General features: G+C 35.7%; 1 protein-coding gene across 1 annotated transcript; it reads right to left on the reverse strand.

The window, feature by feature from the left end:
* Window positions 1–1,771: 1,771 nt before the first annotated feature.
* Window positions 1,772–16,389, reverse strand: LOC106166646 (galactosylceramide sulfotransferase-like). Its single transcript, XM_024076940.2, has 2 exons — window positions 16,288–16,389; window positions 1,772–3,870 (listed from the first exon to the last, which is right to left on the reverse strand). Exon 2 carries the CDS (start codon window positions 3,797–3,799, stop codon window positions 2,798–2,800), a length of 1,002 nt encoding a protein of 333 aa, XP_023932708.1. The 5' UTR covers window positions 3,800–3,870; window positions 16,288–16,389; the 3' UTR covers window positions 1,772–2,797.
* Between the last annotated feature and the right edge of the window lie 1,109 nt (window positions 16,390–17,498).

The following is a 17,498-nucleotide window of genomic DNA, read 5'->3' on the forward strand; positions in this document are numbered from 1 at the left end:
TGGGAGAGGTATCAAGATGTCAGCGAAATGCTTGAAGTACTCAGGGTTTCTGAAAGGCAGAGTTTGTTGCAATCTTATAAAAACAGAAATAACTAGCTCAAATTTAAAGATTCAGAATGTCGAATTTTAAAGACATCAATGCTCTTCTTTATTCCATCTTTCTCCCCCTAAAATTCTCCCCCTTCACTGTTCATCTCCCGGGAAGCGCGAAGTATCCAGCGAGCAGCCAGGTGGCAAGCTATTCAAAAGACTATGAACTGGCAATTCATTTACTAGAGGGGGTGCCGGGTTGCAAAGGAAGTGTTGTATTTGCTTACATCTAAAGAAGCGTTTGATGAAAAGAAGGAAAAATACTTCAATTTCTCGTTAATTTTCATCAAGTACAATGAAAGATACCGATAATTTATTCTAAAAATCGACATAATAAGTGAACGCACAAGGGTTTAACCTATTTTACCTAAAAAATTTTATATGGTATCTCCTATCCGTGACCTTTAGACCTACTTTCTAATAACACACTGCTAAACAGGCTGGCTGTAGAAGGCGCCTTGTTTAAATGAGACCGTTAGGGGGCGGCTTGGTGGGGGGTGTAATCCCCACATCAGGATTGGATATCTTCAACATACCAAGGAGTTACAACTGTTGTAACTCCTTGAACATACTAATGCATCGTTTTGAGTTCATGAACATTTTAATTCATCGATTTGAAAACGGATTCCCTATATTTAACACGGTTACTTTATATTTCAAATAATACAGCTGAATTGTGAAATTGGCTACGAGGAAGACCTTTCGGTTTGAAATTTAAAACAACTGATCATGACACCTGAACCGTACAAAATTGATCGCGTCCAATTTTCAACAAATATGAAATTTTACAAAATCATAATTATTATTTCTTTATATAATGTATAATTAATTTGTCGTTATTTAATTGTAATGCCAGTCTTGTTTATATGCCTATTTTTCTTGCATCGCAGGTCGTAACTAGGCATAGAACATGGAGGTCTGAAAAACTGAATATTGTGCGCAAGTAAAATTCCTGTGATTTTGCTATGTGCGCCGATGGCTAATATTATTGCATAAATTACAATAAACAATACAATCCCCATACTTCATTTCAGTAAACTACCTTTCTATGAAATTGCTTGATCCCTTATTTTTTATTAATAAGTGCGTAAAAGGAATGTAAATAGTAGTATCTGACAATCTAAATTCGCTGCATTTTTTGCTGCCTTGCTTGCCTCTGCAATTAAGTGTGCAAGCATAAAGGTTGATAGCATATACTGTAATATTAAAGAAATAATCAAGTGGAATCTATAAGATTCGTCCTTTGAAGATAGAGAAAAATCGAATTAAATCTGTAGTTTTGTTAATAAGTTATAAATAAGTTATAAGGTTTTCATATCAAAACTTTATTAACTAGAAAAGCGCTCAGAGAGCGCAGACCTTCGCCAAGACAGCAAAGTCTCCATCCAATGCCGTTTCAGCCCTTAATTTTCGATATTTTTGATTATTAATTATTGATTGATTATTGATCCAGATCACCACCAAAAACTAATCATCTGTTCCTTGGCCCACTTCTGACAGTTCCTGAAATTTTCATCGGTCCATTACTAAGTTTTTTTATTATTGATTATTGATTGATTATTGATCCGGATCACCACCAAAAACTAATCATCTCTTCCTTGGCCCACTTCTGACAGTTCCTAAGTTATAAATAAGTTATAAGAATTTCATATCAAAGAAGTTGTTTATAAGATCATTTTAATCGAATTAAATATTATCATAAATTCTTTTCATCTCCCGAGGAAGACACACTGTACAATGGAATGGAGGCGCTCTCCGTGTGTGGTTTATGTATCTTATCAAGTTGTATGCATTGATTTGCATTGATTTGTTATATTCACGTCTCTGTTATTTTTATTTCGGATTAGCGCTGCCTCATTTGTAATATTCACTTCGCTGTTCTAGTTGATTTATTTAAAAAGAAGAGTGCATGATGCTGGTAGCTTTATATAACCGGTGAGTTGAATAATATATAAATTATTCAACAAGAACCACGAACTTCAGTTCAGATGCTAAGTAATCAGATGCTTATTTCATTTTTAAATCTTCAGGTACAAGTTGAGCAGGAGTGCGTACAGTAGAAACCAACGAATTGGAAAAAGCTGTCCCGCAGTGTATCTAAGACTGGGTTCCCATGCCTAGATCGACCCAACAGGATCGGTCTAACTCCACGGGGATTCACCCTAAATTGCTATCAACTTCAGTGGCTTAAATGTCTGTTACGCCTTTCGAATCAGCTAAGGGGTAATTAACTTTCATACACGCTCGGTCTCCGGTAGTTAATTACCCCCTAACAGCTTTAGACGCCGTGACAGACATTTAAGCCGCTTAAGTCTATAGCAATTTAGTGAGAATCCCCGTGGAGACAGATGATCCGAAGTTAGTATGGGACCATTCCACAGATATTTGGATCGATCTATCCCCCTGGAGAGTCTCACATAATTGCTATCAACTTAAACAACTTAAATGTCCGTCACGCCTAGTAAAGCTGTTGGGGGTAATTATCTTTACCCCTTGCTGATTCGGTAGGCGTGACAGACAATATTAATTAAGCTGGTTATGTTGCTAGCTATTTAGTGAGACTCCCATGGGAGTTAGACCGATCCAGATGGATCGATCTAGGCATGGAAACCCAATCTATGATATCTATGGGAATGGTCTCTATAATCTCTCAATAAATGTACCTTTTATGAAAATAAACGGAGTTAATGGTAAATGTGCCTCCCGGTCAGGTACACTTGATGTTTGTTTCTGAGGTGTACAGAAGACCAAGGGCACCTTTTCCCTCTATTCTGACCCGCCTAAAATTGCCACATTTTCCTATCATTCGCAGAGCTTGGCGAAATACACGAAGTTCTTCAAAGAAATCGTGTCCTTGTTGGTTTAGAGTTGCTTTAAATTTCGACAGAAAATGGTGATACAGATAATAGTCTGCTTTGCTCCACTTTTTATGTTGTAATTGAAACGATGAGTTTGCAACTACATTTGGGTCAAACATATACGGCTTCACATTAATGGGCAAGTACAACACATATTCCATTTTCCAGCATAAAAGACGCCTCAAGTAAATCAAACTTTCGTCAAAATACTCCGTAATGATCACAAAATCAAACTTGGAATCAAGATAATCAACATAATGTTGAATGAAAGTTTCATTATCCCTCAAATCATCTCTCTCTTCTGGAAACCCAAACTCGAACATCATGCTGTTTCTACCGAAGGCCGTCTGATCTTTAACCCGTACGTGGCGATCCCAGTGTGTTTGTGGGGCTCTGAGAAATTCATCGATTGGGACGTGGAATTTATTCCACAAGGAGAATCCGTTGTAGGCACTCTTGAACTGAGAATAAGGTTCTCGGACAACCCCGACATAAAACGAATCTGACGGCATCATACTACTAACGACGTCGTAGTCAAATACCATATGATCGACAATCATATCGTATGTCTTTCCGGGTTCGTAGAGGGCATCTCCCTTGGTGATCCGCCTCGGACGGAGCGGTCCTACCGGATAAAAATGGTCCGTGGCTTTCGGTTTAAGGATATTTAGATGATATTTGAACGCAGCATGTTTCATGATACGATAGCAGGTGGTGGAGAAACACTTGGAAACTTTCAGATAGACGACATGCTTTTGGGGCTTGCACGTCGTGATGTTCGTCGGCTCCTTATACCGCAGAGGAAATGGTCGAGGATTAGAGTATCTACCCCGTGTAAAGTGAGGCCACATATCTGTCGCTCTTGATAAATGGAATGTAAGTGTCTTATTTCTTGTCTGCAAGAACCGTCTGGAATATCCATCTGTAAGTTTGATAAAAACAAGTAACTCTTGAGTTTAGGCGTGGATACACGAAATGCGGGCGCGCGCGCACAAACACCTACTCACTCTTTAACGCACACAAACTCAAATAAAAGAAATGCATCAAAAATTCAGTTTTGAGTTTTTATTAAACCCCCTCAATAGTATTCATTAATTCGTTTGAGCTTATATACCCTGTTCGCCAAAATCAGACTACAATCGACTTTACAAAATTGGTTGTTTTAATATTGCCAAATATTGTTGATAATTTTGAATGGATCTATGTAAAGAAGACCGCCTAACATTAAATTTTTAAGGCAGGTAGTTATCATACCTTTTGCAATAACTAGCCCATTTTGGTGATTTTACCTGCATGGGTTACGGGTTATCCCATGAACCGATCGTTATTTGTGTCTAATTCGAATTGTTTTTCTATAGTTGAAAAACGCATCGACAGAAAGCAAGGGTACTTTAGCTCAATGACAACTCTACCTGTTATCGTTATAGTGATTTGCACAGTCACTTGCTATACTCTATAAAAAGAAAATGAAAGAAAAAAAACAAAGTTACTTGTATATTTCATGCATGGGCGTCTGCAGGGGGGTTAATGGGGCCAGTTGACCCCCCCCCCCCCTTGGAATTTTGGCGGGCACGTTAATTGCGGGTACCTGACCAATCATTATCTCCCCCCTTCAATGACTTTGAACCCCCTGAAAAATCTTCTGCGGAAGCCCATGATTTCAGGGTATATAACCCTATCAAAACTATTGTTACTTGTCGAAAAATCCTGTTAGTCTTAAGATGCAGGCTGACATATGAAAACAGAAAGAGAATAAAAAAATCTTGTTGGCGGTAAGTTAAAACACGTCTTACCTTGAGGGTTTACCCTAAGGTTGTAACTGCGTAATCGTAGGCTTATGAGGCAGAACCCCATCAATGCAAAAGTTGACAACAAAAAATAACAGGTTGAGCCACGCATTGTATCCGATATCAAACTTAATATATAACAGTTTTCTTTAAACATATATTTACGCAGGCCTGTTTGTGGTTATGATGCCAAGCTGTTAATCTATTTATGTGAATTTTATATCATGGACTCATTAATTTCCAATGAAATTATCGTTCTACGTGGATCGATCTCAGGCCTAAACAACTATGTCCAGGAATTTGGTGAAAAATTGTGCATTTTTTTACCTACAAGCATGAAATTTGGCACACTTATGGACAATGAAATTCTAAGTAAATTTGGATATATATGGGCATGTCTGAAAATTCCAAAATGGCCGTCAAATCAAAGATGGCCACCAAAATACCTTTTCAAATTAAAACTTCAAGTACATAGTCTTCTAATGACTTAAAATATCATATAAAGGTTAGAAAACACCATGGTATGAATCCTTCAGGTGTATAAAATCCAAAATGGCCACCAAAAGTAAAAAAGCAGACCACTTATTCAAGATATCCATTAGGATGGTGAATTCATCATGCACTTAAAGCTACAAGCATAAAATTTGGCACATTTGTGGACAATGAAATCCTGAGCAAGTTTGGATGTATTGGCGTGTCCGAAAATTCAAAAATGGCCGCCAATCCAAGGTGGCCTCCAAAAATACGGCTTCTCATTAAAACTTCAAGTATATAGTCTTTTAAGGGCTTAAATATCATATAAAGTTTAAAAAACACCACAGTATTAATGCAGTATCAATATCTGCTTCTTTATGTGTATTAAATCCAAAATGGCCGCCAATAGTAAAAAGCAGTCCACTTATCCAAGATATCCAGCAGAGTGGTGAATTCATCAAAAACTACATGCATGGCATTTGGCACATTTGTATAAATGGGATTCCAAGCACTTTTGGATGTATGGGCATGTCTAAAAATTCCAATATATGGCCCCCAAATCCAATATGGCCGCCACAAATACCCGTTCAAATTAAAACTTCAACTATATAATCCTATAATAGCGTACGATAACATTTTACGGTTAGACAAAACTATGGTATAAATGAAGTATCAATATTTGCTTCTTTAGGTGTATAGGAATCCAAAATGGCCTGCAAAAATAAGAAAAACAGGCCACTCACAGCAGCAGTATGGTGACTTCATCATGCATGTAAAACTACAAGCATGAAAATTGTAGAGAACAGGGGCCGTATTCTCAAAACTTTGTAACTTACGACAATTTGTAACTATTTACGTGAATTTGTAACTTTGACTTACACGGTATTCTCAAAACTCTTGTAAGTCGGGGACTTACAAACTCTTGTAACTTTTCACGTAACTTTCCGGAAGTGACGTTTGGTCCATGAATAACCAACATCGACGTATTTCACTGCCGTGCTTTGCGGCGATAAAACGCTTATCTATACATAAAACTATTTTGAAATATATTAAAAATTATTCAGAAAGACGTTTTCCAATATTTTCTTACAAGTTTTCGTCGGAAAATCCACTCATTTTGAATGTGCTTCCTCCGACATGCGAGCTCAGAAATCGGACTTGGCTCCTCTTGTGGGATTCCCCAGCTGGGATTCCCCAAGTTTGCCGTTAGCAAAAAGCGCTTTATTTCATTAAATTTACAATGAAAACGTGTGTGAATTTTTCCTACAGTAAGTAGCTTATAATAAACACTCACCACATTGTTCAAATTTGATACTTGCTTGGATTTCATGCTGTCTTAGGATACCAAAGCCATACAAATAAGTTCACACAATTCCTCTCTATATCTATGCCATTCAGTTAGATATAAAAATGTAATTTTTTATTTTAATATATAGACGTTGTTATTAAATATGAGTGAGTATATTTGATTTCTACTCACGTTTGCTCTGATTTTTTTATGATGAAAAATTAATAAATGATATTTTCATGTTAAGCCACAATAACAAAAATTAATTCACACAAATAAGTTGGCCCAATATTTCAAAAATGACATTCAATTTAATATGAACATTTTATTTTTAAATAAAATTGATAATTGTGATTAATTAATGGGTGTTAGTATAAAAGTGAAAATATTTTTTCAGTACACCTTTGTTGTTACCATAAAGAGTGAGTATTTTATGTCAGTATGAAATGCACATTGTACTGGTAAAAATGAACATGTACCTACAGGTTGGCTAGTATAAGCAGTAAAAAAATGATAATAAAGGATTTTGTAAATAAATAAAAAAAACATAATAATAATAATAATAATAATAATAATAATAATAATAATAATAATAATACATTAGGTCAATGATTACTCAGTCACATTTTCAATAATTTCAGGTATTTTTTGTTTCATATCATATCTACTAATTTACACTCACTGAATACTAAAAATATTTTTTCCTTCTGGATTTTTTCACCAACAGTTGTCATATGAGATGTAAATTCTTTACAAGTGCCCATGTTCTTGTTTTATTTCACTGCAGCTGAGACTTACAAAAACTTGACAAAGATTCATGTAGTGTATGTGTATAAAATGTGTGTGGGTGACACAGTATACATTCATGAAATATGAATCTGTTGCTGGGTACACCCAAAATTATTTCATTTTAGGTGTATTCAATCATTTTGAACCTTGAAAAGTGCTTGAATTTAGTTTTTAACCTGGATGCATAAAGGCAGTAATTCACAGGAAGGGGAGACATTCCTTTTTGGACATTATTTAATTTCTATTTTTTAATGTTTCATCACCACTGTGTATAAAATTTAATTTAAATGATATATTACTTCCTCTTTTCTTTGTTATAGAAACTTATGAGTGACTTTACATTGCCCTCATTTGCATTAAAAGAGTCATTGAAAAGCAATTGAATTAGTCCCAAAATTCTTATTAAATCCTTGAATTTGTTATTAGTGTTCATGTATGAACCTTGACATTGCACACTTTAATCATAAAAAGTTACACAAACATCCATGATAACTCACAAAAAATTAAAATAAAAAGTGAAAGGCAATGATTATCCCTAAAACTGACTTAAGAAAAAAAGAAAAGAAAATCTGTTTTGTGACTAAAAAGTACAAAAAGTACAAGCCACGGTTAACATATATTTCATTGCGAATTATAAGATGTTTCTATTTGTTTACTCAAATTAAACAAACCAGTTTCCTGAATATAGAAGGAAATTCACTGTACAGTGCATGCAATTTTAGTTTCAGTCATAACAATTGTGATAAGAAATACAAAATACTTCTTTATCCAAAACAAAACCCAAAATAATTCCTTATGAGCAATATATGATGGAAAGAGACATAATCTTGTTTGTGGGTGAATGTATGTGTGAGTGCATCATAAAGGAGAAAATACAGAAAAAAATGATATGCATTTAAACTTTCAGTTATTATTACTGTTATTATTTATGATGAAATAAATAATCATTTTATATTCATTATTATTGTAACAAGACTAAACATTTGTATTCTATGAGGAACTTAAATAATGAAATATACTTATTTCTTTTGCAAGAAGGTTTTTTCTTATTTTAATTAAAATTATGGTATATACTGGTTTTATTTTCCCTTATCTTAACACTGCAGCAAGTAGATGGGACTATGCAGGAATTATATTTTGCAGTATGAATCAATTTCAAAATGAAACAGTAGCAAGAAAACAGCTATAATGGTTATGATCAAAGTGCAACCTAAGCAAGTGTCAGTTTACTCTAAATTAGAAAATTAGAACTTACTCTGTAACTGTGTAATAAGTACAATGTTATGTAAGGAAAGCCATAAGTGGAATACTATCAAAAATGCCAATATTTACAATCTTTTACTAACGCACACATTACTAGTAAGTCTTTTTTGGTATTTAAAACAGTTTAAGTCATTTGTTTTTTCCATCAGTGATGATTACCTCATTATTCACAACACTTATAGTTATTTCACGTGCTTTAAAAAATGTTAGTTTTCGTTTTAATTTAAAAATTCGGACACCCTGCCAAACTTCCAATGTTGCCATTACGCGATCGACAGAAACGTATTATTCTCAACTAAATCGTTGATTTTAGGCAACTAACCTGAAATATCCGAAAGGTTAACCTTTCTCGCCTATAATAATAGATCCATGGTTAAATAATTTTACTTGCTGTCAAAAATATCCAACAATAAACACGAGCATAAAATTTCAGCAGACAACACTCTCTCCCCGACTTTTCACCAAATGCGCATGCGTACAACTTTTCGGAGCGACTTACAACAGGTCGGAGGCAGTTGTAAATTTACGTGCATATTTACAAGAGTTTGTAACTTACAAACCTTCGAGAATACCAACTTACGTGAACGATCAGACTTACGTGAAAAGTTACAAGAATTTGTAAGTTACAACCTTTCGAGAATACGGCCCCAGGATTCTAAGCAATTTTTTTATATAGGGACATGTCTGAAAATTCTAATGTGGCCACCAAAACTCTTTTAAAGTAAAAATTCTACTTCATAATCTTATAACAGCCTTTTATCTTCTTTGGTTTGAAAATAGAGCTCCGTTTAGATGCATTATCAGAAACCGCTCCTTTAGTTACATTAAGATCCAAATGACCGTAAAAAGTGGAACAGGACTCCTTTTGGTCCAGTTGTGACACCACATGCAGCATTTCTATAAATGCCAAAGGATATGAAAATGTCAAGGTATTTTCACAAATAAGTCTTAAATTAACGAAAGTTATTTCATCAAGTAGGTGTTGCATATTTTATGGGCGATCAACCTATTACTTTACTAAATGGACAATATCTCAACAGAGGATAACAGCGAGCTAGACCGAAATTGCAAGTTTATATGCTTTTAAAACATTGACTTGTTTTCATTTTCAATTTGCAAGGGACTTACATGTCACATATTTTTACATATCTACTTATTTGGTTAAATAATTTTCATTCATTAATGTGTGCCTAGCTTTAGATGGGTTTCCCTCAGCTTTCACAGGATTTGCCTAAAGCTATAGCTTCTACTTGTAATCCACATTCCCCAACAAAATACCAAGAGGCATTGGTCATTTTTAACACCAGAAAGCATCAGTGTACATGCATGAGGGACAATATGAATATGAAAGTGTGGTAGGGCATATTAGTAGATGTAGGTTATTAGTGTGAACCCATATAGGACCAGTCTCCCAATGCTTCTGACTCCCCTCACCACAGTTAGCAATTGCACACATAACTACGAACAAATGTGGTAGGAGCTACCTGCGAGAGGCAATTTTGTTATCTGGGTAAGTGAATACTCCCCATGGCTTCATTCTGGATTGTCCCACAGAGACAATAATGCCGGAAATCTCGATGAATTTTTATCTTTCAAAGTCCATATTGCACTAATTTCTTGGTATAATCCTCAGAATACACCGTGAATTTTTGAAGCTTTATATGCATTAACTTTCTGAAGGATTAATTCTTTGATTATCATGTTCAGTTATTTGAAAGTATAAGTTAGTAACTAAACAAGTTGCCAAATGATCAAATGAAAGTTTTTTAATTGCACGAAGTTTGAAGCCTGCAATGCAACTCTTGGATAGAGCACGTATCAACACCTGCCCTTTGTTTGGGGTATTTCTTTGCTCATCAATTTTCACTAAATCATCGGTAGCCATTACTGCGAATGTATTAAATCCATTTCTTGAAATAAGAAGCTTTTCTAATTTACTTCTGAAGCACAGGATAACATCATAAGATTACAACTGTGCCCCTGCTTTTAGTACTTTACCAATGCAAAGAACCAAATTGTTGAAACCTGTATGTTTGATTAGCTGTCATTTTTGTTATATGTGTGAGCATTTGATCACGAATTGTGATTTAAAACTCCGTCCTTACAGCACATTTATATTGTGAAGCGCCATGCACTGATGTAGCTGAAGAATCATAACCAACAGACAAAATTGGTACAACCCAAGCTTTTTTATATTTGCCTTTTTGAGGCTAAGTTATTTTGGTGTTTCTTTCACATTTTATGGATTTTGCACGATACTTTTTTTCTTAGAAAGGGGGAGTCACCCATGAGTGCCATTTAAGTAGATCGCTAACTGGGAATTGATCTAAATGAGAATCCAGAGCAAAAGGCCAAACTATTTATGTTGGTTTAGCAAAAGAAGGACTGTTTTCAGTGCACAATAAATGTATCATGCTTGATGTAATTTATACAAACTCTGTAGAATAGCCCCTGCACAAGTAGGAATATACTGATTATACAGGTTGTTGCAAAGCCCACATGCCAATTCACGAGTGATTACAATTCAATACATGTGGCCCACTGACTTTTGGAGGCCATTTGGAATTTTAAAATCTAAAGTGGCAGATACTGATACTACATACATACTATGGTATTTTCTAACCATTAAATGTTATTTTTATAAAAGACTATACAAATAACTTTCACCTTGAAAGGGTATTTTGGGGGCCATATTGAAATTGACTGCCATATTGGTATTTTCAGACATGCCCCTATATCCAATGTTGCTTAGAATCATGTTCTCCACAACTGTGCCAATTTTTATGCTTGTAATTGTAAGTGCTTGATGACTTCACCAAACTACTGCATATTTTGAGTAAGTAGACTGCTTATTTTACTTTTGGAGGTCATTTTGGATTTCTATACACCTTAGAAGCGGATGTTGATAATTCGTTCAAAGCATGATATTTTCCAACTATAAAATGATATTTTAAACCATTATAGGACTGTACATGTATATTAGAGGTTTTAATTTAAAAGAGTATTTGTGACGGCCATATTGGATTTGGCGGCCATATTGGAATTTTCAGACATGCCCATATATCCAAAATGGCTTAGAATTCCGTTATTTACAACTGTGTCAAATTTCATGCTTGTAGGTAAAAAATGCACAATTCACACTTTTTTCTGCACCAAATTCTTGGACTATAAGAGAATCGGCACCGAATGACCCCGAATTCGGACCACACCCATATGGACCCCTCCCCCCCTGTAAATCCGCCACTGGTCTGCTCCTCTTTCAAACTGACAATCCGCTCTAATAATTCCGGCCAGTAAATTTGATAAGTAGGGTACCAAAAAAGTATGACAGTTTTTTACTCCCACCCTCCATCTCTCGGATGTACATGTACACATGAAGACAAAATTGATCACAATTCTTGTTTTAATGCATGAAGTAAATTGACAAAATTAAAACTTTTTAATACAACATTCGCCACTAAGCTGTACCCTATTCCTCATCCTGCGGCCCGGCATTACACTGGTAAGTTCGGCTCGGCGACTTGCATTGTATGTATCGCTTATTGCAATGTCCAGGATGCTTACCCAGCGGTGGTTTAAGCCTCGGTCACAACCGGCCGTACGGGCTCTTACGGGCTGTTTGCGTCAAAATTTTGCGCAGAATCTCGCTTCCCACGCAAGTCCTTCTTACGAAATTTCGAGTTCGCATACCACCCGTAAGCACGTACTTTCCTCTACCTCTACGACTTCCACGGCTTCCGCAACAACCAAAAATCGCAGCGGACGTACGATCCTGAGATTCGTGCGTCCGGTTGTGACCGAGGCTTTATTCATCCGCTATTTAGGTTCACTTCGGAATCAGCTTCGTCTCCAAGAAAACAACATACATGTACCTGTACAGAGTTTAGGATGTTACTCACACAAAGATCCGACGCGGATTTCTTTGGCATTTTCTTTTAATTGTTTACTGCAATCTATACCCCTATCAATAAACCTGAGAAAGCAATCCGCTTACCGCACATTTTCGTGAATGGGCATCCAAACGTAAGGACATTTAGAGGAATGTGTGATATATTGAGATATTTTTAGGCTGAATTAGGAGATTGGTAGATATGTCCATAAAACGAGAGACTCCCGACAAGATCGGGATATTTACTGGTATGGGCCACAGACTGATCGGCGTTTGAGAAATTATAGAATTCATATAAACTACTCAAAAAATAACTCTATCAAATTCATCAAATAGCCCAATCCACCGATTGTAAGAAGCAAACAAAACAACGAGAGGACATGTTCGGAAAGTCGATATTCATCCTAGAGCAAGGTGCAATACTGTTATAAGCTGTCCATTAAGTGAGGTTTATGAGCCACATTGTTTGATTGTTAGCATTTTATTATTAGTTCACTCATTCATAGAAGCAAGGTGTTTTTACACTTATGTATTTATGATATCCAATGTAAAATAACAATAATTGATCTTCATTTCTGCATTCATTTGCTTAAACATATATAAGAAAATGCACATTTTATATGAATAAAAGTAAACATCAAATGCAAAACATTGTTGACACTATGTTGCACAATTCAATGACAGATTATCAGTGGGTCTGGTTGATGACACTTATGTGAAAAATATTTGTGTATTTTAAATGATGCAATTCAACATGTACACCGATTACATGAGCATATGAAGTCAAATTAAACGACCATGATTTGAGAAACCTGTTAAGTATATTTTTATTTATATATAATAAAATGCTCGATTGAAGGCTCATGATTGATATGTGTTGTGTGCAATAATTGTTCATAGGTAAGTAAATATAACGCCGTAGATGCTGTTACTAAGCAGCTTTTAAATTTATTTAGCAGAACCTACAAAAGCTTTCTTGTTGATAAAGGATAGCCATCTATTTCCGCATATCAGACAATCTGTGGGAAGTGCACTGTACAAATTTTTTTTAATTTCTTGCAAACTTCTCCATATATCCTTTAAAAGTTTTCTTTATTTCTTATGCTTCTGCTCACAATTCTGAATAAATAGAATATCTAGCAATCCTATTGTGTGCAAGCTACCAGGGTGACAACTTCAAAAGAACCAATGGACACTGCACATTTGACTTCAGGCATAGATTTTCTTTAACTATTCCAGTCAGGCCACGTGACAAAAGGTTTAGAGTGTACATATATGACATTGTAACATGTAGCCAAAGAATGCATATTATTACAGTGTACTTGTTAAAGTAACATAAAGTGTATAATTGGGATCAGGTTCAGGATAAGACAAATTTGCAATAAATGAATTGTGAATATTTTTCTTACCAAAGATTGCAACACCACCAACAAAAATTCTTGTTACAATATATGGTTACAAGTTTCTAAGCACACCAGGGGCGGATCCAGGATAATTTGAAGGGGGGGGTCCGTTTTTTAGGAATAACAGGCCTCGGATACGAAGCCGACCCTCGCCCCCCTTCCATCCCCCTTGACGTCGGGTTCGGGCCCGGTATTTTAGAGGGCGAACGGTGCCATTAGGTACGATCTAGAACTATGATTAAGCTAGTCAAAATTCTAATATCAAGAGAGGAGTATTGGTGTGATTTATTTTTCAGAAACCGAATGGGGGGCCAGGGCCCCCCTGACATCCCCTTAAACCCTCCACTGCTTAGACTGCAGTGTTTTTCCTGTGCTGCGGTCTCGGCCTCATTGTGACGGCTAGCACAAAATTCATACGTTGTACTGGTTGTGCTTACGCACGGCAGGACAGGTCTCAAAAAGTGTTGACTCTCGACCACTTTGCGCTTCCACACACACACACACACACACACACACACACACAAAAGAAGAACCAGCCCGTCCCTTCCTGTGTTGACGTGAAAATAGAGGGCAGGGGGCTTTTAAAACACCATTCTATTTATAGCTCGCTCTCCGACTGCCTTGGGCAGCCGTAGGTGTGTGAGGAGGGGGCCTTTCCCCAATATATTTTGAAATATCCCATTGATGTTGTGATTTTGTCATGTAAACCAAATGTTGGTCTTCAAAATGGAAGATAGACTGCCTTGTATGAATAAAATTAACAAAGCTAGGCGGGACTAGTCTCTATAGTAGACAGCGTATGGAGTATTGCTCTCTACAAAAATTGCCCCGTTCATGAGAAGACGCGTTACTGTCTACCATTAAAAGACCCAGTTCAATAGAAAATGGAACGACTTTTTATATCAACCCTGTATCAATTTCTGATTCCCCAACGAGTAAATTCTGAATCATTCTTACGTATATAGAGATTAAAATAGATTAAAATAAATGAAGAGAGCGAGAGCGAGAGAGGTTGAACAATAAGAATGGAACTATACGGCATTTCGGTACTGAGTTTACTTGTGAATGACCCTTAAATTGGGGCTTATGTAAGCTCAGTATCTGTGGGTATTTTTAAGGGCAAATTTGGGACAAAGGAAGCCAAAATATGAAGTTGCCTCGTACACAATTTTTTAGTGCACTTCTTTTGTTTACGTACTAAAAGAGAGGAATGTCAAGACTCGCCTACTGCCCCCGGTTCTTCTGTTTAAACCCCTTTGACTTATCTGCTGACAAACCGACTTTTCTCGACCTGAGCTTAAAACTACGGAAGATTTTTACCTAATCTGGGTTATAGAAACAAGTTAAAGATGTTTTCCTATGACAGATTAGTTGACAAAAAAAAATACTGAGAGAAAAAAGCTTCATTTTTAGTGTCACTTGCGGTATGAAACATTAATGTACTGCACGTCGAATATTAACTGCAAAAAGCATGCCAGGAAATCTATTGCATTATAATATGCGCCTTCAGACAAAAATTCATAGAATGTGCTAAATGAGGCAAAGTTGTTGTCAATGCTGAATTAATTTTGTTTTTACTTAAAAATAGAATAGAATAAATTAGATAAAAAAGTATGTTTTCAAGTAAATATTCAATCAAATATTAATTCTTATACGGCGTAGCAACCATTTTATATATAACAAAAAGATAATATTTTACCAATCCGATGAAATATAGTATGAAATATTGAACGAACAACTTCCATAAATTCAACCAAGAATTTCAAGTCTTTCATTAAACCGGCCTTACTTATTCCACTATCAGTTTATTTTAATAAAATTAAAAATTTCAAGCGTTATTGAAATCTGGAGTTTTTTTATACATGAAGTACTAACAATATATCGCAGATTAAAGCTCGAAAGATTGTTATTTCATTGCATAAAATTGTTTTCAATTTTAATTTGGCAGTTTTAATTGTGTAGTTTATTTAAAAAGATCAGTTTTCACGCACGCTCCTGCCAATATACAGAGACGGGCTACTTATTGCCCCGGCCCTTTATAAGGAACAAACAAAACCGGTGCTTTTTAATTTTACCTGGCCACTAACATCATTATCTCGGCATTTTTTTCTCTCCGTAGCTCATGAGAAAAAGGCAAAGTTTTATTGTTTATACCATTCGTTTTTTTTAAATGGTCGAAAAATATTCATTGGGTGTAAAAGAACATGAATAAGTTCAGTTCGTATACGAAGTTCCGATTTCGTAAGAGCACCAAAGAAAGGGTCATGTATAGTCATTTTACATCATATCCAGAAAAAGAATGACAACTGATTTTTAGTACAATTAAAAACAACTGTGAAAGAACCCGGGACTCTTTCACGTTGTTAAATTTCAGTCTCTCGGTTGAAATAAAGAACCCGAGGTTTTTTTAACGAGCTGCAAAAAAAGAAAATAGAATGCCCCCTACCTGCAGAATGCTACAACATGTATTGTTATAGACAGGTATGGATCAGATTCAAACAGGCTAATCCAACTTTGATAGAAGCTGTCAAGCGTACACGACTATGAATGACAGTTTTTTAAACAAACGGCAAACACAATTGCTACACTCTTCTCTCTGAACATGTAAAACTCCAACATCCTTTGATTGACAAGATGCCAATCAAATTCAGTTAATTTTGATATTTGCTGTCAAGTAATAACAGCTGGATTGGCAGGTTATATAAACAAACGTCAATCAAATAATTTTACAGTAGATCACTACAGTCGTCGAACACGTTACGTTCAAGCTTCCTACATCCTTTGATTGACAAGGTGCCAATCAAATTCAGTTAGTTTTGATAGTTGCTGTCAAGTAATAACAGCTTGATTGGCAGGTTATATAAACAAACGTCAATCATCGCGCCCAGTGATTTCTCTCGCTGTGAAGCAATGGTTACGCCGAAAGAGAGCGCTAGAATCTGAAGTTAGTATAGTAATTAACTTGCAAAATATTTAAAGAGAATTTATACAACATGTTTCAAAACTAGTTTTCTTTCTGAACCCTTTAGCGTGTCTAATACAACACTCTAGATTAAAATTATTTTGTAAAAAGAAGAATTTAGCAAAAGAAACCAATTTAAAAACAGATTCAAGTAAAGAAATATGACATTTAGCGTTATTCTGGAGGTAGCGCATGGGTCATTTCAAAATTAGTACAACTATGTGCCCCTGTATGTGCGTGGAAGAAGGTAGAATAAATGTTTTGCATTATGTGTGCATATTGACAGATTCTTTTACTGTCAAAGTCTGCTTTCCACAAAATAATAAATAAAGAAATAGAATGATACTAATTCATCTTCATTAAAGGTGACATTCGTGTTGTGGTTAGGGTACATGTAAGTGGTTTAATTTTTGCGGGGCTAAATGTTAGCAAGGATCTGTAATAATAAGTGGATGGGAAACAAAAATATAACTGTAAACAAAAACATTACTATCTTATTTAACAAACAAACCGCCACTTTGCTCTTGTAACTATTTTTTTAGTTTATTCTATTGCAGTAAAGCGTGGATAAAATAGTTCAAAACGCCCTCACAGTACCGTTGTTTTTTTCGACTTCAGCTGCTGGGGTTAGGTGAAGAGGAGAGGACAGGGGCAGATCCAGGATTACTAGAAGGGGGGCGGAACACCAGGTCTCG

Source organism: Lingula anatina, chromosome 9 (genome assembly GCF_051362555.1).
Source record: "Lingula anatina isolate TDL-2025a chromosome 9, LinAna3.0, whole genome shotgun sequence".
Taxonomy (NCBI): domain Eukaryota; kingdom Metazoa; phylum Brachiopoda; class Lingulata; order Lingulida; family Lingulidae; genus Lingula; species Lingula anatina.